The sequence below is a fragment of the Dysidea avara genome, chromosome 5 (genome assembly GCF_963678975.1).
Source record: "Dysidea avara chromosome 5, odDysAvar1.4, whole genome shotgun sequence".
Classification (NCBI taxonomy): Eukaryota; Metazoa; Porifera; class Demospongiae; order Dictyoceratida; family Dysideidae; genus Dysidea; species Dysidea avara.
Window position 1 is genome coordinate 6,923,030 of NC_089276.1, and position 23,477 is coordinate 6,946,506.

The following is a 23,477-nucleotide window of genomic DNA, read 5'->3' on the forward strand; positions in this document are numbered from 1 at the left end:
TTTGTCTATTCAACTAATTACAGTGTTGATGGGCAAGAGATGACGTAGTCAACATAATATATACTGGTCTCTTCACAATCCACACTAACTAGTGACACAGACACAACCATAACTTTTTAAATATTTCTGCAGATTCATTTACACGTCTGTACAAATCATAAGTACGTCCTATATTGGATATGGTAACTAAAAATTGATTTGAAAAAATTCAGTGGAATGCCACTAGAATGAATTGATCAGATCTATAAGACATCTTAACTGATTGAAAGTACTTAACTTACCATCACTGCATTATAGCTAGACATTACAGAGGTGACATGATTGCACTGCTGTCTATAAATGCTACACAACAAGTCATGTGATATAAACTATTCTCTTTTCAATCCGCATTAGCTACCGGGCCACACCAGAGGTCACGCTTTTAAGTTATTTAAATCTGTTTGTCAAGAACAGATACCAGGAAATATTTCACAAGAAGAGTTGCTGAACCATGGGATTTATAAACCCCAGGTACCTGGGGTCTATAAATCTATAGAATAACACCCTAAGAAGTAGCATCAGCTTAAGAAGTTGGTTGACTATATTGTTCATCACACATGATCACTATGTATTCATGCATGTAATTAGTTTATTTGTACATTTTACCTGTTGATCAGGTGTAACAGGGTGTCTATAGCCTTACAATGGTATAAGCTTAATGATGCTACAAGACTATAGATTGAGAAAGTAGTTTCACTTTTGTTTTGTGTAGTTACATGCACTCAGCGCTGAGTGTGTTATTAATAATATAAATTGTTATGCTCAATTTCTGAACAAGAACAGCATATAAAATGTCAATCAGTACATTTTCTTCACATTTTTATATTTGCACTTGCACTAACATTATAGGATTCTTGCAGATCCGGTCACATAATATTATGGTGATTCCGAGGTGAGTGATTCCCATAAGTCTGGACTTAGGGCCGACTATGCATAAACTACAGCACACAAAACCAACCAATTGGCTATAGGTTGTTATGCAGATGGAGCAGTTGCATAATGATTATCACCATTAAAGGTGTTTCCTGTAATAAGGTAATAGTATATCTTCTTTCGATTGTGGGTTTGTATATCACAACCCTGCCCCTTTGAATGCAACGGAAGTGTCCGTTATTCCGTGTTTGTGCACGTATCCTGTCAATCTAGACGAGTGATCATCGCATCGTCGCTTCGATCATTTAGAAAGATTCTTAGCCGACAGGAACCACCAATTAGTCACAGGGGACGCCTGCAGTAATGGAGCTGACAATAAAGTCGATTATTGCAGCGTTCGCGTTTCTCACTGGAATCGTCTCTGCTAATATGCCGCGTTAGTGATGTGTTTTGTGTTTGTTTGGCTTGACAAACTTGCGCGAGTCAAACATTGTGTTTACCGTGACCTTCTTTTTGTATAGCCATCACTATTTCTGGCAACGTATCAGTTTATCCTGGGCAAGATGTATCGTTTGTTTGCAGCTTGGTCGAACCAACCGTCCATAACGTGGTGTTTCAGTGGACGAGACAGAACGGATCAACAAACACGAGCATGTTGCTTGCAGAGGATGCTGATGAGGAAGGTTCAACTGGTGCGAGTGGTGGGGGAGATATAGTGCACAATAGCACATTGACCATATTAAATGTCAACTACACTGATAATGGCGATGGATATTATTGCAATTCACCCAATTGCAGTGTGGCCAACTGCACCCAGAGCTCTATTTCGTATTTAACAGGTAAGTGTATTAATTAACCTGTTTGTGACTGATTGGAATTCCTCAATTGTGTTGTGTCATTGATCTCCATTTCAGTGCTATCTCCAGTAATAGTGTCCATAACAACATCTCCAGTATTACTACAATTTAACCTGCACTGTAGCTACACAAAACAATAAATTTGAAGGGCTTCATGTTCACTTTAAAGTTTTCACACTGCTAGATTGGTTATAGATGTTCAAAATTTTGAATGATTGCCAGTCACTATACTGTAACCTTAAACTAATAAATAGAATATTTCCTGATAGAATACAGGTTACTATGACAACAGGATAGCATAGTAATGTCCCAGGGATCATGGCTTTTCTGGCCAAACATCACCCCCGAACCAGACTAACAATACCTTCATGGCATCTTGGTACTGTTGGTAGTATTGGTGGGGTATAAGCAAGCCCAAAAGTGTCTACAGAACAGCCAATTGTTACTGCAATATGAAATTCTCAACTGTATTATAATGATCTCCATTACAGTGTTAACTCCAATGATACTGTCCGTAACACCATCTCCAGTATTACTACAATCTGGTGACTCAGTAAATTTAACCTGTTCAGCCATGGGTGGGACAAGGTTGGAATTGGCATGGCAGAGAGATAGAATGGATATTGAAAATGGAATGATGGGGGATAGCATGGTCACTCGTATTATCACGTCAGCCAGCAATAACGATTTAGGAAACTACACATGCCGTGCCACTATTGATTCAGAGCAGATGGAATCAACTATCTTGGTAGTAGGTAAGATTTCTTTTACATAACACTACTGAATTAGGCACATATACTAATAAGGTCACTCTTTATCCAGTGTATTAATTGTTTACATTACTGTTTGTATCTAGTTGTATCTAGTAGTAGGTGAGATTTCTCTCACATAAACATGAGCTGATAAGTTAACCTTCAGCCAGTGTATTAACTGTCTTTGTGTAGTTGCTCCTCATAATGTGATGATTACTGATTCCAGTGCGCTGGCTGTTACAAACCCTACAACTGTGAATAATGGAGATTCCTTAGTACTTGATTGTACTGCTGCTGGAGGTCCTGCTAACATGTATCGCTGGTTCAAGGATGACATGTTATTTGATAATGATAGTGTAGTAAACATCACTAGTGTTGAGGCTACTGATGGAGGACTGTATGAGTGTAGAGTCAGTAATGATGCTGGGAATAGTACAGCAAATGTTACCATTAATGGTGAGTATAGTGTAGTGTGTCTGAGATGTGATGTATTGTTATCTGTTGACCTATAGTTGCTCCACGATTTGTTGTTATGCCACAAGACACAGAAGTACTAGTTGGCACCCAAGTGATGTTGTCTTGTTCTGCTGATGGCTTCCCTGTACCAACTATTTCATGGTTGTACAATGACATGATTATAAGTGATGGAATAACATCAGATATGAACACTACTGTTACTAGTAGCACATTATCATTGTCCAGTGTACAGCTGAACAATACAGGAGATTATGTGTGTCAGATCACAAGTACTGTAGTAACAATGTCACTGAATAGTACAGCAACTGTTAATGGTGTTGTTGGTGAGTTGGGTACAGTTTCTTAACCAGTAGTCTGTAGGTCTGTGTACATGAGTGTGAATAAAACTGCACAGTAAAATAACACTGAATATTGCTAAAGATTAATAAGTTATATGCTTGACAATGTGCTGGTTTATAAAATTCATTGTTACAAGGAAAACATATTATGTATTTTTGTCAAACTATTAGACAATGTTGATGGATTAATGAACATGTCAGCATTTCCTGGTGAAGATGTCACTTGGATGTGTAGTGTCCAGTCTACCACAGACCTAACCTTCACATGGTACATTAATGGTGCCATGGTCTCCTCTGAGATGGGAACAGCCTCTGGACAAACCATCAGCAACAGCTACACTCTGACTAATATTAACTACACTGATTCCAACTCTGTAGTGATGTGTAGAGTTGCTGGTAACTCAGTCACAGTGGAGAGTGATAATGTCACACTAACAGGTAGGATGAATTTCTGTTAAGTTCTGTGTGTACAAGTAAGGCCTGTTACTTTGCACTTTTTCACATTGATTTCACAATACACTGCACTATCATATCCGTGTGTATGAAATGGATGTATCTACTTAACAAATGATTGTACCTTATTTGAACCTTTCTGGTGGTTTAGTTCCCTCCATAATAGCTATTTTAGTAACCACATCAATATTCTACATTAGGTATAATTCCTAATAGTCTACATCACTGAGTGACCTCATATCGTTCAGGTCACATTCTTGTAGTCATTTTGACCACATAATGGAGTATCAGGTTCCATTGTGGTATATGTTTACCTTGCTGCAGTTCTACAACCAAACATCACTGATATCATGTTTACTCCACCATTAACTGACTCTTCACTGTTACTGAATTTCACTAACAATCAGTCAATGACTTGTACTGCTAGTGGTGGTCCTCGGATCATGACCATGTGGCAGTTTAACAATGGTTCATTGTCAACAGTAGTCACTGGTAGTAACAGTGTAACTTATACCATCTCATCCTCATCAACCAGTGATACTGGTACTTATTACTGTGTAGCTACTATTGATGGAATGACCGATACTTCTGATATGTACACTCTGTTTGGTAAGACTGTGTATTGTCCACATGTTTATTACAAGTATACATCTTTCCTTACATACACACACTTCTGCTGGTCTTAGCTATGTGGGTGTGTCCTCAGAAGGGTGGACAGGTAAAGGACAATATTGGATGAAACTGGTCCTCTAAAATGAAGGCTATTCTTCCTGCACTAAATCATGACCTGTATGCATATAATGTACGCCCTGTTTTTGCCATATACAATGTAACCTGTATGACTTTGCCTGGTCTCCACCACACAGTTAAGGACAGGGATGCCACACCACCAAGAAGTGGTATACACACACAACACATGCACGTACATACAGACTTCTTTAATTCTTGTTGACTGCCGGTCCTGGATTCTCAACCCCATGGGAGACACCCACCCACCTAGCCATTGGATGTTGGGTAACCTAATTACAAACAATTTGATGACTCTCTCTCAATGAGAGTGGATGTGTCACTGACAATAGCTGGGACCTGTTCTCTTATTAGTCCATGTATGGAGCATGGTGATGTTGACTTGCAAGGCCAATTCTACCCTGTGTGGTCTCCACCACTTGGTAAAGGCCAGGGCTGCTACCATTAGCCACACCACCAGAGCTAGAGTGGCATGTTACCATATGGGCCTACACGCTCACGCACGTACTACACATACATGTACAAGCACAGAAACTGTTTGAAATACGTACACTGTAGTTTGATCTATATATGGACAGTATATATGCTCTTTGTGCAGATTTATGTGTAGATTCTAAATCATAAGCACAATTGGTGGTGCTTTTATGCTTCTCTTATTTACTAACTTACTATATAAACTCTCATTTCCAAGTTGACATCACTAGGACCTTGCAATGATTCATATTGCTGGAATGATCATCTCAGGAGTATGAATTTGTGCACATGCTATATATCTTAGGAAGTTGAGACATCGCAGCTATTAGCATGTCAGTGCTTATGGGTTTATCCTTAGCATAATACACATTTTGACTTGATTCTTGCTCTAATCTTCTACACTACATAAAGAGTGTTTTCCTGTATGTGCTGCATTTGTCAATTATTTTAAGAATGATGCTGAAATATATTTTTAAACCAGGCGCATGCCCACAGCCGGCCGAAGGCCGGCTGTGGGCGTGCGCCTGGTTTACTGTAATTGTTTCCGTAAAAGTGTGTGTGTGTACCTATCTATTTACCTATGTACCTATCTACCTATGTTTGTCCGTACGCACCCACGTGAGCAAAATCGTTTAATAACGGTAAAAGCAGCTTTTACGTAAGAAGTAAAAGTGAAATGAAGTCTGTATTAAACTTCTGCACAGGTGAACTTTGCTCTGAGGTGGTTTCTTTTCGGCGGACTGAAATACGGGTGTGGTGACTTTCCTTAGACTACCTTCCCCTTGAGGTTTTCAGGCATTTAGCAACTGAAAAACAACGGTGCAGGCCTCGTACACTGCCAGGAATAGCCTATCGCTTCGAGTTGAAAGGGGGCGTATCCCTTACGTATGCGAACGAAAATGAAGAGCAGCTTTGAGGCTTTGTCGAGAGAATTTGTGGGAAAAAACACGTTAGTCACACTATAAAACAGTTTAGAAGATAGTTTTGTGTGTAATATGTTGGTTAAAGCGGTTTATTTAACAAACGCTTCCTTAGCAGTGCATAGCAACGTAATTGAATGAATTACGAATATTTCATGAATTACGAAATACGAGAAATAGCTAATTATATTATCAAACTACCCTATTGTAAAGTAGTAATACATAGTTGGTTAATTCATAGTAGTATATACTGTCTATAGTTATTCCAGATGAGTTAGCTAGCTGCTTGGCGCCTGGTTTTTTAGAAGTAGCACAACATCAACTTGTTTTTGCTAATGAAATTTGTTTCTCCTGCAGTGTGGTACAGTGTATTGTACATACAGATCATTCATGCCTGTATTAATTTACAGTTGCTCCATATCAAGCGACCATCATGGGCAACACCTTACGTAGTAATGGAACTCAGTTAGAATTGACGTGTTCATCAGAGGGTGGACCAGACTTGGTTTACAGTTGGAGCAGGACTAATACATTCTCAGCCACCACAACTACTAATGCCGGCCTTCTTAATATCAGTGATTTAGCTACAGTTGATGGTGGAAGTTACACTTGTACTGTCACCAACGATGCTGGATCTACAAGTACCTCTGTTACCGTGTTTGGTGAGTGAGTACTTTGTACAGAAATTGAAATTGTTTTGTGATTATCATTCGTATGCTGTCAGTGGATGAAATTGTTTTAGTGTATGGTACATGTATTGGCTGAGTAATATGATAGAAGGTATGAGGCCAAAACCCAGCCTCCCTGATGAAGCTGCTGGTGCTTGTTAACACTACATGCACTAACTTTCCAATACCACAAGAGTTTTGTGCCATACTTAGGTCAATAATACTAAGCTTTGTTGGAAAGCAAGAAAAAGCTAGTGTGGAGCAAGGAAAGTTTAGAGACTATTACTGCATGAATGAACTTATTCAAGTTCGTTGTAAACTCAGAATCATTGTTTGTGCTAACATGTCTGATTGTGGCAAAACCAGTCATATACATATTTGTATGTGCATGAATCTAAAGCTACACAATTTAGATATTACTAGCTGTACTGTTAAACCTGTGTGTTCTTTACATACAGTTGCTCCATACAATGTGGTCATCATGGGTGATAACACACATGATAATGGAGATCAGTTAGAGTTGAACTGTTCATCAGAGGGTGGACCAGACTTAGTATACAGTTGGAGTAGGATTAATGATTTTTCAAATGGCACAATTACTAATACCAACTCCCTTAATGTTAGTAATCTAGCTACAGTTGATGGAGGGGATTACACTTGTACTGTCACTAATGATGCTGCAACTATTAGTACTACTGTTACTGTGTATGGTGAGTTAATAATAGTTATAGAAATTTGTATCGGTGAGATCAAAGGAAAAAGCGTACTTTAAATTTCATAAAGTACACTTTAGGATAAACAGTGCCTTATTGCCCACAAAGAAAATAAAGCACTCTTTGTGGGCAATAAAGCACAGTTGCCCACATGCTTTAGTACAGGATAATAGCCAGCGGCGCTCACACCAGTACGACTATTCACCCAAGCTGGTGAAGGCTGATATATAGCCCTTGCCGCGCTGAGTGGTCAATCACCCCAGCCAATACGAGTTCTACCACTGGATTGCTTTTATAGACATACCTAAATGCTCTGTGATGATGGGTGGGAGAAGGCAACGAACATTGCTGTTACATTTCTTAATGTAAACGGACAAGTCCTGGAGATATCACGGAAATACTTCACCATGTGTCACAACAGAATCAATTGTGGATTGTGACCAAAACCTGCCAAAATACGAGATGAACGTCTACTATGTCAAACTATGGTGAACTACATGTGAGTTACTTTGCATTCAGGCTGTTAGTACTTTGTGCAATGTGTGTTGATTGCGAGTCCTAGTGTATGATGAAGCTACATGACTAGAAAGTTCCATAAATCATTTAAAGCATTGCCTTGCTTGTATGATATGAAAACTGAAGCACTCGGCACTTGGCCTTGATGCTAATAAAGCACTCGGCTTTGCCTTGTGCTTTATTAGCATCTCGGCCACGTGCCTCGTATTTTATTTTTCATATAGCACTCACGGCAGTGCTTTAACGTATACTTATATGGCACAATGTGATGCCTATGGAATTTATCAACCTGAAGGCCTGAGGCTGTAGCACATCAGCACAGCAAGGGAACTACTAAGGACCTGAGCTTGAGTAGTTTATAAATTCCATAGATTTCTTTCTCCAGCAGCATCAACAAAAGCTATCACCATAGTAACCATGCATGCTTACATGATGCAATTAAGTGCCACTGCTGGAGTATATGAGATTCCTTACCCAAATATAATCTAAACCGATATAACAGCAAGGCATTTGTGCTCTAATGCTTGAGATGAATGTTCACATATATTACACGTAATGTAGATATTTAAGATTATGTGTAGTAACTGTTTTAAGGGTCAGAGATTATAGCAACTCCTCTTGAAATATATTCAGACTCTAGTGTACTATCTTGGGACCAATCAAAAGCTTCTTATGTACTAATCACATTGAGTTCCTTAATACAAATGTCCTTATTTTTTAATGTCCACATTAAGATGACTTACTGCATATAAGATTTTTGATATACACAACTGGCTTCAGTCCTGTTATACATACTCAGTAATTTCTTTAATCTTACCTGCTATTCACATTTCAAGATGATGCAGTGTGTCTTGATATTTCAAGCTAGGTACATGTCTACAACTTGCTATACCTTTTCAAAATCAATAACATTTTCCATCCTATGTTTGTGGCTAATAGTACATCACTTATGTTATATCAAGTAAAGAACGAAGGTTTAGTGTTCTCCCACACAATTATGTAGAGTGGTTATCAGTCCCTGTTGGTTACTTAACTACCTTAATACTACTGTGTGTATTTACCCTGTACAGTTGCTCCATACAATGTGGTCATCATGGGTAACAACACGTATGATAATGGAACTCAGTTAATGTTGAACTGCTTATCAGAGGGTGGACCAGACTTATTATACAGTTGGAGCAGGACTAATACATTCTCAAATGACATAGTTACTAATTTAAACACTCTTATTATTAGTGATCTAGCTACAGTTGATGGAGGGGAGTACACTTGTACTGTCACTAATGATGCTGGAACTAGTAACCGTGCTATCACTGTTTATGGTGAGTTTTGTTTGAAATTATGCAACAAGTCTCCTTGTATAATATCCTTATGTAAATAAACACCTGTTTACAGATGTTTCACTGATGGTTTCAGGCTTTAACTATAATTATCATTATTTCAGTCAGTCAGTCTGTCTGTCTGTCTGTCTGACTGTTTCTAACCACTGTCATTTGCCATCTATTTTCTTATCTGACTGGGGTAACCATTTTTACCCTTTATGTGTGCTTTCCTTTTTCATGTGACCTTTTCCTCTAATAGTGAACATATTCCTGATACATGTACCTTTTCATGTTACCCTTTTGTTTCACTTCATGTTGAGTTTTTATGATGCCAACAGGAAATTTTGATGAAAGGAAAAATTGATGAATACACACTTTATCAGCATTGATGAATTGAATGTGGACAAAATATAGATATGTACTTTTAGGGATGCTATGGATGTTTCACAAATTAAACTCTTAGCTCATTCGTCAAATCTTTTTCTTTTGTCACATTTTCCTGTTGTACAGTACGTACTTTCCCTCTCGATGTGTGCCTACCTTTTTTTACATCACCAACTTCTTCCCTTAACTATGTATATAGAAATAGACATGTACCCAAGGACTATGTCATGTACAGTGTATATGTATACATTTGTATGACCAAACTTACTGTTGTGTATTCTTTTCTCTGTACAGTTGCTCCATACAATGTGGCCATCATGGGTGATAACACATATGATAATGGAACTCAGTTAATGTTGAGCTGTTCATCAGAGGGTGGACCAGACTTAGAATACAGTTGGAGCAGGACTAATACATTCTTAGCCACCACAACTACTAACACCAGCACCCTTACTATTAGTGATCTAGCTACAGTTGATGGAGGAGATTACACCTGTACTGTTAATAATAATGCTGGAACTAGTAACCGTACTATCACTGTCTATGGTGAGGTTTTGCACTTCTAAATTAAATAACGTATATTGTACAAGTACAAGGAACAATTGGGTTTGATTAGCGATCGAAGAAATAAAAAGTAGTGAGACAAGGGAAGCTGAAGATATTACTAGTGGACATTTGACTGAATTAGAGATTAAACGTCCACTAGTATATCTAGACAACCTCTCTTGTTTCATTGCTTTTTATTTCTTTGATCCCTAATCAAACTTAACTTTTATTCTACTTATTTGTTAGCATTTTGTGACTAATGAACCCACACATACCACATTAGAAAAAAGAATGGCATCAGATTTATTGTTTTTTCTTGAGTGCATGCCCCAACTATCAATTACTGAAATAGCAAAGTGGCCATTATACTTTGTTTTTGGCTGTAAGCCCATTACACAGCGTTACAAATGAAGAAAACTATGGAAAGAACCGCTGAAATCAATCCAGTCACAACCGAAACTCGAACAATTTCCATTACAAACATAGGGAAACCATCGTGTGGCACTACTGTAAATTACACTTTGTGGTGTCAATAAAAATGAATGGGACACAAAGGAGAACAAAGGTAAGTCAATGAGTCATACATTGTATTTTACTGCAGTATGTTGAAAGACACCTGTCAAGTTGAAGCGACATCAAACAGTGAAATAATCAACCTTGTAGCCTGAGCCGTTATCAAGTTATCAAGTTTTTATTTTATTTATTATTAATACTGTGCAGACCTCCATTAGGGAGTATAAAGCACAGATACATGCAAGAAAACAAAATGTACAACATTTTAGACTATATAGCTGGATTAATACATAAATAGTCTACAATCCTTTTCTGAAAGTCATCTACATTGGTTGCTTCAATTGCAGTAGCTGGGAGGCTGTTCCATATTTTGATAGTGGCAGGGAAAAAAGAGTGCAAATAAATGTTTAAGTGGGCTGATACCTGTCTGAATCTGTAAGAGTGCCCTCTTGTACATGTGGTTATTGGCATAGGAAGGTGGTAACTGGAAATGGATGTTTCATTATGTAATATTTTAAAAAGCATGATAACCCGTGAAATTTCTCGCCTACACTCCAAAGATGTCCATCCAAGTGAGTTTAACATCCCTGTGACACTAGACATAAATCACCAGTCACAAATCTTGCGGCTCTACGCTGCACCGACTCAACTAAGTTTATGTTTTTATTTGTAAAAGGTGACCACACAACACTAGAATATTCAACAACTGGTCTCACCATAGATATATAGCAGGCTTCTTTCACCCTAGCTGGGCAAGAACTAATGTTTCTTTGTAAAAAAACCCTAACTTGGTTTGCTTTATTAACAATTTTCTTAATATGTTCATTAAATGTTAAATGCTCATCCAGAATAACTCCCAAATACTTTGCATTAGGCACTGATCTCACCTCCTCACCATCCATATGATAACAATACCTTGAGGGGTTTTGTTTGTTTGTAATGCGCAGTAGCTCACATTTGGATAAATTAAACGTCATTGCCATGTTTTTGCCCATTGTGTTAGTGAATGCAGGTCTTGTTGTAAAATATCATGATCTGCAGCAGAATGTATCGCTCGATAGAGCAACACGTCATCAGCATAAAGCCTAACAGATGATTTAACATTACCGGGTAGATCGTTGATATAGCAGAGGAATAATAATGGCCCTAAGACCGTCCCCTGAGGGACTCCAGATATCACATTACTAGGGCTACTGCTATATCCATTTATAATCACTTGTTGAGTTCTATTTTTCAGAAAATTCTGAATCCAATTGAGGGTATTGTTACGAATCCCATAATGTGATAACTTATGGCACAGACGTTGATGTGGAACTTTATCGAACGCTTTCTTAAAATCTAGTAACAGCACATCAGTTTGCAAGCCTGAATTCAAATTTTGTTGAAAGTCATCCACAGTTGATAGAAGTTGGGTTTCACAAGAGTGACCCTTTCTAAAACCACTCTGATTATTGCATAAGATATTATTATCCTCCAGGTGTTTATAAATGTTAGAACTAATAATATGCTCGAACACTTTACAGCATATGCATGTTAGAGAAACCGGCCGATAATTCAATGGGCAAGACCTATCGTCTTTCTTATATATTGGAACCACATTTGCATTCTTCCAATCATGAGGTAATTGACCTTGTTCCAATGATGCCTTGTAAATCACAGATAAGATGAGTCCAAACTCAAAAGCAAGTTCCTTTAGAAGTCTAGTTGGAACCTTATCAGGGCCAGGAGCTTTAGATGTATCAAGATTCTCTAAAAGATGAATAATGCCCTCTGTACTGATGTCTATGGGAGGCATTTCTGGGTATGGTGTGCCATCTAGAATAGGCACCGTTGATGTGTCCTCACTTGTGAAGACCGTGGTAAAAGCCTCATTGATTAAATCTGCCTTGCCTTGTGGGTCACTAAAAACAATTCCATCATCCTGTAGAGTTGCCACACCACAGTGATCATTCCTTTGTGATTTGATAAACGACCACAATTTCTTTGAAACTGATCTTCCTTGTCCGGCCAGATTATAAATATAATTATTATATGCTCTTCGACATTGCTGTTGTGACTCCTTTTTAATTAGGTTATACTGTAACCAATCTAATGACAAACCAAAGTTACGTCAGTCAAGCAGTCAGTCAGTAGATTAAAATATTTATAAAAAAAAATGTTTATAGCAATCTATTGGAAGCATTTCAGGTCGTACTGAAAGCACTTTTGGATTTCAAACCAATACTGCCAAAGCGTCATGAAGGCATTATATTTTTTGGCCAGAAAAGCCCAAACTTCTAATGTACAGTACTGCCTGTATTTTTTTCTCCTTTTCGTACCTTTTCATACATACTTGATATAACATCTTTAAACAGGTTATAGGATCAGATGTCCTACAGACCTTCAGCACTTGTGCTTAACACATTTTAATGATTTTTTAAAAAAACTTTGTACGAATATATACAGTAAAACCTGTCACCTTCAGACCCCCTTGACCTATATTAAAGTTTCTGAAATTTCTGCTAACTGACTGACTAACCGATAATATCTTTTTTGCCAGCCTAACTACAATGTATGCATCATGGACTTACCTTCCTCCTCTTACACGTATGCAACTGATTAGCATGAATGCATACAGTGTGTATGGTTGGTTTATAAGTTACTACTGTTGTGTGTTATTTACCCTGTACAGTTGCTCCATACAATGTGGTCATCATGGGTGATAACACATATGATAATGGAACTCAGTTAATGTTGAACTGCTTATCAGAGGGTGGACCAGATTTAGAATACAGTTGGAGCAGGACTAATACATTCTCAGCCACCACAACTACTAACACCAGCACCCTTACTATTAGTGATCTAGCTACAGTTGATGGAGGGGATTACACTTGTACTGTCACTAATGATGCTGGATCTAACAGTACCACTGTTACTGTGTATGGTGAGTATTGTTTGAAATTGTGCAACAAGTTTCCTTGTATAATATCTTCATGTAAGTAAACACCTGTTTGCAATGTGTCACACTGATGGTATCAGACCTTGACTTATCTATAAAGCTGTGTGACTGACTGTCTGTCTACTTTGCTTTGGATCAATTAGTTGTATTGCTGTCTACAGTACTTCAAGTATCAAAGTGCTTTTTGTGCCAAACAAAGCACTCATTCTTTGGCTTTACTAAAAGAAGTTTCTAACCACTGTCTTTTGCCATCTATTTGTCTTATCAGGCTTAGGTAACCTTTTTCTACCCTCTGTGTGTGCTTTCTTTTTCATACATGTAATCTTTTTCTGATTCAGAACTTCTTGGTGAAACATTTTTCTGTTATGTGTACCTTTTCATGTGACCCTTTTCCTTCACTACATGTGAAGTTTTCATACTACCGTACTACAGGAAATTTTGATAAAAAGAAAGATTGAAGAATCCACATTTCATCAACATTGACGAATTAATTCACAAAAGTCAAGAAATCATGCATCTAAATACGTACTTTTAGGGGCATTTGATAAATTAAAATGAACTGATTCGTCAATTTGCCAATATTTTCTTTGTCAAAATTTCCTGTGATATGGTACCTTATCACCCAAGCACTATCCGTTCATGACAGTGTAGTATTGGTTAGGCATGCATACAAATTGTGACCTCAAACTGACTGGCTAACTGATGCCTTTTTGCCAGCCTAGGTACAATGTGTGCACCATGGACTTACCTTTGTCCTCCTTGTGTCCTCCATTATTGCATAGGTGTTGATTGAGGATAGTGAGCTATGCTTCTTCTGTATCACGAGAACTGTGTGTAATTATTGTAATGAGTGGATTGATTGCAGTCTTGCTATTCCTCATTCAAAACGGGCAGAACATACATAGCTGAAAGTGAAGCAGACATATATGACCAGTAATAATTTATTGAAAATTAATAGTCGGTGTGTGTGTGTGTTCAGTCATATGAATACGGTTCTTTGTTGCAGCCACCAGTTATGAATTATGTTATTACAGAAACAGTAAACAAACAAGTGTGAGGATAAAGTTGAAATTTTACATTTGGTTAGGGATCTCACAAATAAAAAGCAATGATTTTTTTTTTTCTAATAGAAACTGTGGCCTTTGGACAAATGCAACTAATGTTACAGGCTTGACCAACAAACAAGTGTTGGAATTTTACAAGCTACAGTAGTAGGGATGACAACAGCAAAAGTGCTGAAACAGGGGGCACTTAGCATTATTTCATAAAATAGTGACTATGGAAAGCTCTCAAGATAGCCAGAAGTTGAAAATAATTCTGTGGCTATGGTAGATAGTAACACAATTGAAAAGATTATCTAGGTGTGGAATACAACAGAACACCTGATTAAAACTTATAAGTTGTAAACTAAGGCATAAGTAGATTCTGGGCAGAAATTCATACAAACAGACACATGATTTCCAAAAGCTGGCTGAGTACACACCTGGTCAAAAATTACATGCTATTATACTCGTAGACTACTAGGAATTACAAAATGCTTGAAGACGAAAGGAACTGTGGTCAGCTTTAAATACATATGACATGAAAATGAGAACAGTTTACAACTTTGTCAGTAACTTTGTGCATGGCATACGTAGCATGATATCAACTTGTACGTTTGCACATAACCATCTTTCCACACTCTAGAAGAGAGTGAAATGTGCCTGTGTGCAACTCATTGGCATGACTACATCCATTTATATACAGTGTGTATGAGTGGTTTTTAACTTTCTACTGTAGTTCACTGTTGTGTGTCATTTATTCTGTACAGTTGCTCCACACAATGTGGTCATCATGGGTGATAACACATATGATAATGGAGATCAGTTAGAGTTGAACTGTTCATCAGAGGGTGAACCAGACTTAGAATACAGTTGGAGCAGGATTAATACATTCTCAGCCACCACAACTACTAACACCAGCACCCTTACTATTAGTGATCTAGCTACAGTTGATGGAGGGGATTACACTTGTACTGTCACTAATGATGCTGGAACTAGTAATCGTACTATCACTGTCTATGGTGAGTTTGCCACGCATGAACATGACACATTTACGATAATAATTCAAAACACAGTTATATACAAAATTAATATGATGTACAAAATAGTTTTGATCTTGAGACTTTCCCAAATCAAGAAAAATTTCCCAAGTGAACTTTAGAATTATTGACGAATTTCCATCAAAGACGGCTATGAATTTTTACTGCAAATGTATCATGCTGTCCACAGGTTGCATGATGTTAGTTGTTAATAGAGACGTCTACAGTATTATGTACTGTAAAGACAGTGGAAGTTTGACAAATTGGCATCGCAAACAAAAAGTTAGACATATTGCGAAGCAGCCAATATTGAACAATCTACATACGTAATGGCAAATACCATTTATGTAGCATGAAAATTAAGTTTTAGACACCAACTGTAAATTCTGTTATCAATTTTGCAAGTGAATAATGCGGCTAGACTAGATTTTATTACCTTAGTCATATCTAAGATTCTCGCTGCCTACAAGAGTATTTGTTTCTCCACTGAAGTGCTTCAGTCTTCATGAACTCAACACAGCCAACACTTCAGTTGTAAGTTGCGGAAGCCACTACAACTGCCACACATCCATACAATTGTATATGTGGTGCTCACCACATGTATGGAACTATATAGTGAATGAATCATGAGGTTCAAAGCACTGGTTAAGTGCACCTTAATGTTGCTATCATTTATAAAAGCCAAGCTTAAATTTCCATCTCAACTTAATTTAGTAGCATTATATAGCAAAACCATAAATTTAATTTTCATGCTGTACTGTAATACAAATTAATTACTTCAATTGGGAACTTTAGTTCCACCAAGTTTTGTCATATAAGATGTGTGTTAATGAAGTTGTTTTGTTCTTATCAACAGTTGGTCCAGTATTCACTACTGATCCTATTGCTCAGGAGGTGGTGATTGAAAACAGTTTTACACTTGACTGTACTGCAGAAGGTTTCCCCAGACCATCCATACAATGGTATCTCAACAATACCATCATCACTGATAGCAGTAATAGAGTTATTGTTAATACTACCTCAATGAACAGTATCACTAGTACATTGACAGTTATGATGGCTGAGTTTAATGATTCTGGTGTGTACTACTGTGAAGCTGTTAGTAGTCAATCTGGTCTTGCTACTGTGAACAGTGACATGGTCAATATCACTGTAGTAGGTGAGTAGAACACACACACACACACACACACACACACACACACACACACACACACACACACACACACACACACACACACACACACACACACACACACACACACGGACACGGACACGGACACTGTATACATACATTACATACACTCTCAGCATGCTCCTTAAATTCTGGTCCCATTCTTATGATGCAGCACTATTGAATGTGTAGTTGGTCAGCCAGTCCATGTGGGGGATGGTAAGGTATGAACACATCACAGGATGATGTGACTATGTGTGACCATAATATTAAGTTGGGGAGTATGTGGGTAATTAGCTAGTAATATTCATTATGAGTAGCATGTGAAATATGTACCATAATAGACATTGAAGTGTTTACAAGGTGGCCATGAATTGAATTTTATCATGGCCTTGTGAATAGTGAAAGACCTCTGTAGTGTATAGGAAGTTTCTTAGTAAAGAATGCATGTGACAATCACATGGCTCATTCCATACACATGTGTATTTGGGTAGGGAGGTAGTAAGTGTACATGTCTTGATATCCATTTCATATCCTAAGATAGTTTTAGACATTTACTGTATTTGGTCATACATGCAATGGCTGTCAATTGATAATTAAGTTTCATGAATACACTGTTTAGTTCTTTGACGCTCATCTCTCTATGGATGTATGAAATACATAACATGGGCAGCCAAATGCTCATGTTACTGTTGTCATGTTGTTTACAACTTAGTGATGACTTTTAATGGCTTGTACACTGTATTTAAGATAATCACTATTGATCATATTTCATTGTGTAAATACAACAATGTCTACACCTACTACACAATATTCCCCAGCTATAGTAGGAGTAGCTTGGTCACACTACTGTACAGTAATATTATCCTTGCTTTATGTAGCTGAAAACCTTATAGTGTGTGTTGTTCCTATACATTGAGAAATTCTCAGAACCCATAGTTAAGTTTCTTCATATTTCAAACAAACTGTATGTCACCACAGAGAGCTATTATAAGGTGTATCTTCTTGTGATAAAAAAATTGTACAGGCAAATTTTAAACAAAAACATACATGACTCAGAACATAGTCAACATGTAACTGGTACCTACCGTATGTGTGTAACTAAAGGGCCATGTAGCTAAATATGACCACTGATTGGGAGTCAACAATAAGCTGTTGTATATTTTAAATCTAATTTTTTTTCTTGTTATTTTCACATTAATTATCAAGCTATTGTGTTTGTTCTACAGAACGACCAGTGATATCACCTCCACTCCACAATGTCACTTTGGGAGAGAGTATCATGTTTAACTGTACAGAGTTTGGTTCACCACCATTTGCCTACCAATGGTTTATGATAGATACTCCAACAGGAATTGTGACATTACTACAGAATGAGACTAGTAACAGTTACAGTATAATATCAGTATTGTACAATCACACTGGACAGTATATCTGTGAAGCTAGTAACTCCCTTGGGGTATTTTCTAATTCAACACCAGCTCAACTAATAGGTGAGAGTTTTTGAGTATAATTAACACGGTTTACTTCCACGTTATGATGGATTATTTAAAACATTTGAAGTTTTACGTTCATAGCTGTGGCTGCCCTATTGCAGCAATTGTAAAGAGACTAAAGTCAAACAGTGAACTGTACCCATCATTCTCTCTCACCTCCACCTATTGTTCTTTCTTGCTCTCTAATGCATTCATTGCTTTCATCTAGATCTGTTTTAATACTCATACTACCTGTTGTCGTACACCTTTGGTTAAATGACGAACCGTGCTGACTCAAGCCAGGCTGCGCTACACCTATAGTGTAAATGCAGTATCAGTCATCTTCAATTATTATGAAATGCTAAGCCAACTACTATCTGATTTATATATTGTTTAGATGTTACTTCAGTAACTCAAAGCAAATTAGTAAGGGAAATGTCAGTTGCATGATCTGTTTCAACTTTGTATATGTGTACACAGTGTCACAGTGGTAGCAAAATAATTTAAATTGTCCTCATTGGCTCAGTGTTCAAGCATGTACCCTCGTTGGCAAATGGGACATCACCACAAATAAGTCTTTTGGACAGTAAGGAATCCGGGGTGATGTAGTTCCACTGCACAGAGTTGAATGCTTAACTGTACGGTAAGGTGCAAAATATTTACCACACACAAGTGCAGAACCACTGCAATTTACATTTGTTACACTGCTCTTAGATAAATGTCTGAAAGAAGGGGATGTATTTATGTATGCATGATAAGATTGCACAGACGCTGTTCATAGATTCACAAGTAGTATAGGACCTTAGTGTGCACATCACTCCATCTGTGAATTGTGTACCTGTAGTTGTAATGACATTCCTTTCATTTATACACTGCCATTAATGATGTTGTTTATTATTGTACAAGCAAGTGAGACATGTGGTAGGATGTTGTTAAGGCTGTATCTCACGTTACTGCTCCATAGAACATGTTCAGTCCCTTTGGTTTAGCCCTAAAAGTGACTGTTTATTTAGTGGTAACTATGTAGGTACGTTAGCCTAATTGTTTGGTGGTGTTAATAGTGTATCATGTTTACTAAATGTTGGTCAGTTTATCACTTGGTAACAAAATGACTGTTTAATTAGAGTATTTTCTTTGCAGAGTAGTAAATGCACGAAATCTACTTGTGTATTTTAACTTGTAGTGCATATCATTTCTTTGCTGTGTATGCATGATTACAACCAGATAGTTACTATGGTTACTCCAATGTTTCACTCAATTTATGCAATTTTTCTTTGATACAGTTCGGCCCAGCATGGTTGAACATCCCGTTGCAATGCAAGCAGTCTATCCAGGAGTATCGGTCAGTTTCAGTTGTAGAGCTGAAGGATTCTCTATGCTCAACTACAGTTGGTTTGTGGTGGCTTCTGGTTCTGATATTGGAATGGAAATTGGGAATGAAACTAATCCAATGTACACTATTTCTGATCCCAGATATGATCAGGATGAGACTGGGTACTATTGTATTGCTACTAACGTTGAGGGAATTGCTGTATCCAACACTGCTTCACTGTCAGGTAATTTCAGTTTGTTTATGTCTTCTTCTGTATCTCTTCTTGTTTGTCTTGTTAGTAAAATACATCTGTATTGTGGCTGTTGTGTGCCACCCCATCTAACACAATATTACAGATATTATTAATTAATTAATTGTCCAATGTGTAACCAGTGGATGCTGCCATTAAATGTACACGAAAATGTACAATAGTACACTGATGTTATAAGAGAAATTCAGTTTTTTTTAGACCGGTTGATTTTTTAGTTCTTTGTTAATGTTTATTGATGCAATCTTTATGATTTAGACAATTGGCTACGTTTGTTCTTCTTTGCCAGCAGCTGCACATACACACATACACACGATTAAACAAAACAATCTGAAACTCAGATGATATTGTTTCAAATACATGTGTACTTATGTACATTTGTACATTGTAATTTTTGCACAATGTAACATGTAAAGAATCATCATTATTCTTTCTTTTGCTGCAGTTCTCCAACCAAACATCTCTGATATCATGTTTACTCCACCATTAACTGGTTCTTTACTATTACTGAATTTCACTAACAATCAGTCAATGACTTGTACTGCTAGTGGTGGTCCTCGGATCATAACGATGTGGCAGTTTGATGATGGTTCATTGTCAACAGTAGCCACTGGTAGTGACAGTGTAACTTATACCATCTCATCCTCATCAACCAGTGATACTGGTACTTATCACTGTGTAGCTACTATTGATGGAATGACCGATACTTCTGATATGTACACCTTGTTTGGTAAGGCATACATTGAGGGTGCAACAAATATTCAATTCATTCAAATTTTGGTATCCTAATACTAAGTTTACCATTTGGACATTTGTTTACTGGAGTGTGTACAGTGGAAATGGCTTTGATTACCAGCTACATTTTTATAAGACAGCCTGTTATGTTATTTAGATCAATCCCATGATCATGTTTATGGTAGATGGGGTCAGTACACAATTTGAACAGTTAGTTTATGAGATTTGTTGATTTTCCGTTAACCAATTTTCACGCCAATAAACAAGATATATAGTACTGCATGCCTGTCTTTCAGATTTTACGTGTTCATGGTATATATCTGTAGCTGTGATTCAACATGAAACTATACACTTTCTCAAAATATGTTAACAGTTTTCTTTTTGGTATTGCAAATTCATTTTTTTGCATGGGACTACATAACTTAAGAAATAAGAAAACCACACTGTTATCATACAGTACAGTAGTACACTGAAATATACTTAACATCATCCTCACTATTCCTTCATGACAGGGCAGTATTGGTCAAACCCAAATGTACCTTCAGAGTGACTCCAAATGCTTCCAGCAAGTTATTATAGTGTTTTAAATGTTTTTTGAATTTTTTGCCAACTGACCGATTGATGCCAGCAATGCGTGCTTCATGCATTTACCTTTGTTCTCATGCACATAACCTTCTTTCCACATCCTAGAGGAAGTGAAATGTGCATGTGTGTAACTCATTGGCATGACTGTATCCATATAAGTACAGTGTGTATAACTGGTTTAAAACATACTAGCTTAGTGCTGATCTTTATTTACCCTGTACAGTTGCTCCATACAATGTGGCCATCATGGGTAATAACACATATGATAATGGAGATCAGTTAGAGTTGAACTGTACATCAGAGGGTGGACCAGACTTAGAATACAGTTGGAGCAGGACTAATACATTCTCAGCCACCACAACTACTAACGCCAGCACCCTTACTATTAGTGATCTAGCTACAGTTGATGGAGGGGATTACACTTGTACTGTCACTAATGCTGCTGGAACTAGTATGAACACCATCACTGTTTATGGTGAGTCTTTTTGCATTTTTAAAAACACCATTAAATTAACATCCTTGTCGCATCAACTACATGGTATCCACTAGAGCTATGCATTAAATAGAAGCAGTCCAGGTCATTGCCAGGTGCTAGGTGCTAGGTGCTAAATGCACTTGTCACTACTGGACAATATATTCATGCTATTACCATGGAATTCCCATAATCACCTTGAAATACCCATGAAAGATTCAGTTGGTATTTTTCATGGGTAATGAAATACCTATGAAATGCATGGAGCAAAATAATGTACCAATGAAAAACCCGTGGAATCACACCAATGAAAATCCTGTGGAAAACCTATGAATGTGTTTCATAGGCTTTCCATACATTTTTCATTGGTGTGATTTCACAGGTTTTTCATGGGTTGTACATACATACAAACTCACTCGTTCATGGGTTTTTCATTGGTACATTATTTTGCTCCATGCATTTCATAGGTATTTCATTACCCATGAAAAATACGTTCATGGGTATTTCAAGGTGATTATGGGAATTCCATTGTAACAGCATGGATATATTGTCCAGTAGTGTGTTACTGCCTTAGTGAAGAATCTAGATTTTTATTTACTATAGCGAGTGCTTGAGTGCTGAGCTAGGCTACATGAGAAGAAATTTCATAGTCTCGTCCCCATCCGCCCATGCGCTTGATCATGCGAAGGTCGTCTGGTGACATTAGTCCAACTTCTTGGCCCAGGAAGTATGCATTAATAATATACACCTGAAAAACTAGCTTAATGGTTGTCTAAAGGTCTTCTTTGTCGTTGATTGTTGTTCTAAGTCGAATGCTAAGAAAGTTTTTGTACATAAAGTTTTTAATCGGCATTCATTAGTCACTCCAGCGATTTTTATAAAGTGATACTCCTTCAAGTGAATGAAAAGTTTATGTAAGCATGAATGAGCACAAGAAACGTGTTTGTATCAATACTCCACTAGGGCCAAGAAAGTCGCCAGACGACCTTTGCGTGATCGAGCACTTGGGCGGCTAGGGACAAGACTAGAGATTTCCTTGGACTGGTATATGTTAATGAAAAGTAGTACAGGCTTCTATTGTTTTCATCATTGCCAGTAAGCTGGCCAGTCAGCTGTAATTACTCTTCAATATGCTGCTGATGGCTGTGGTTATCTCAGTAGCTGGGTGGACACACCTGGGTTGCAGACATTTTTGTACACACCATATGCTTGTAATGAATAATAGTCATAACACTATTATATAACCTATTGTTGTACTTTTGACGAGGCTCATACCACTGTATTCCCTTTTATTGCTAGTGTTGTGGTTGCATTTGTGTTCCCTTGACATTCCTCTAGTGTTCATTTAGCAGAACATCTGCATTCCATTTTGTGAAACACAATGCAGACGGAGCGTGAACTTTTTATAGCTATTGGTCAAGATGGACACACTCAGTGCCAAGAATTATAAAATACGTGAAGATAAAAAAGATTGCTCTAGGCAACCTTTCAACAAGCAGTACGTCTCAGGGTTGTGCTACAGTAGTAACTTTGAGATATGTATGGTAAGGTTGAATCCAAACTCTATCCAAAAACAACGGTAGTGAAATAGTATATTCGATATGTATAACATCTCCTTACATAAAACAAAGATTTTCTCACTTTGACAAACACAATGCAAACAAGGTTTTTGCTATTAACACCTCTGTTGTTGCATAGTAAATGCATACAAATATTCAATGTAAATTCCACGTGTATTTTATAAGCTTGTGTGAACATGTGGCAGATCTGGTCATGTATACATGTTCAATGTTCACGAATGTGTATAAACTAGTTGAGAGTATTCGTACATTGGAAAATACAGTAGACT

The 23,477-nt window shown here is 37.4% G+C and overlaps 1 protein-coding gene across 1 annotated transcript in view; it reads left to right on the forward strand.

The window, feature by feature from the left end:
• Window positions 1-1,152: 1,152 nt before the first annotated feature.
• Window positions 1,153-23,477, forward strand: part of LOC136256604 (hemicentin-1-like) — a 56,327-nt gene continuing 34,002 nt past the window's right edge. The window contains exons 1-18 of the mRNA XM_066049587.1: window positions 1,153-1,348; window positions 1,434-1,751; window positions 2,261-2,524; window positions 2,714-2,977; window positions 3,034-3,321; window positions 3,508-3,774; window positions 4,114-4,398; window positions 6,341-6,592; window positions 7,057-7,308; window positions 8,898-9,149; window positions 9,828-10,079; window positions 13,264-13,515; window positions 15,341-15,592; window positions 16,467-16,769; window positions 18,011-18,274; window positions 19,540-19,812; window positions 20,282-20,566; window positions 21,380-21,631. Coding sequence (XP_065905659.1) covers window positions 1,276-1,348; window positions 1,434-1,751; window positions 2,261-2,524; window positions 2,714-2,977; window positions 3,034-3,321; window positions 3,508-3,774; window positions 4,114-4,398; window positions 6,341-6,592; window positions 7,057-7,308; window positions 8,898-9,149; window positions 9,828-10,079; window positions 13,264-13,515; window positions 15,341-15,592; window positions 16,467-16,769; window positions 18,011-18,274; window positions 19,540-19,812; window positions 20,282-20,566; window positions 21,380-21,631 — 4,648 coding nt within the window. The 5' untranslated portion in view covers window positions 1,153-1,275. The remainder of the gene's footprint in view (window positions 1,349-1,433; window positions 1,752-2,260; window positions 2,525-2,713; window positions 2,978-3,033; window positions 3,322-3,507; window positions 3,775-4,113; window positions 4,399-6,340; window positions 6,593-7,056; window positions 7,309-8,897; window positions 9,150-9,827; window positions 10,080-13,263; window positions 13,516-15,340; window positions 15,593-16,466; window positions 16,770-18,010; window positions 18,275-19,539; window positions 19,813-20,281; window positions 20,567-21,379; window positions 21,632-23,477) is intronic.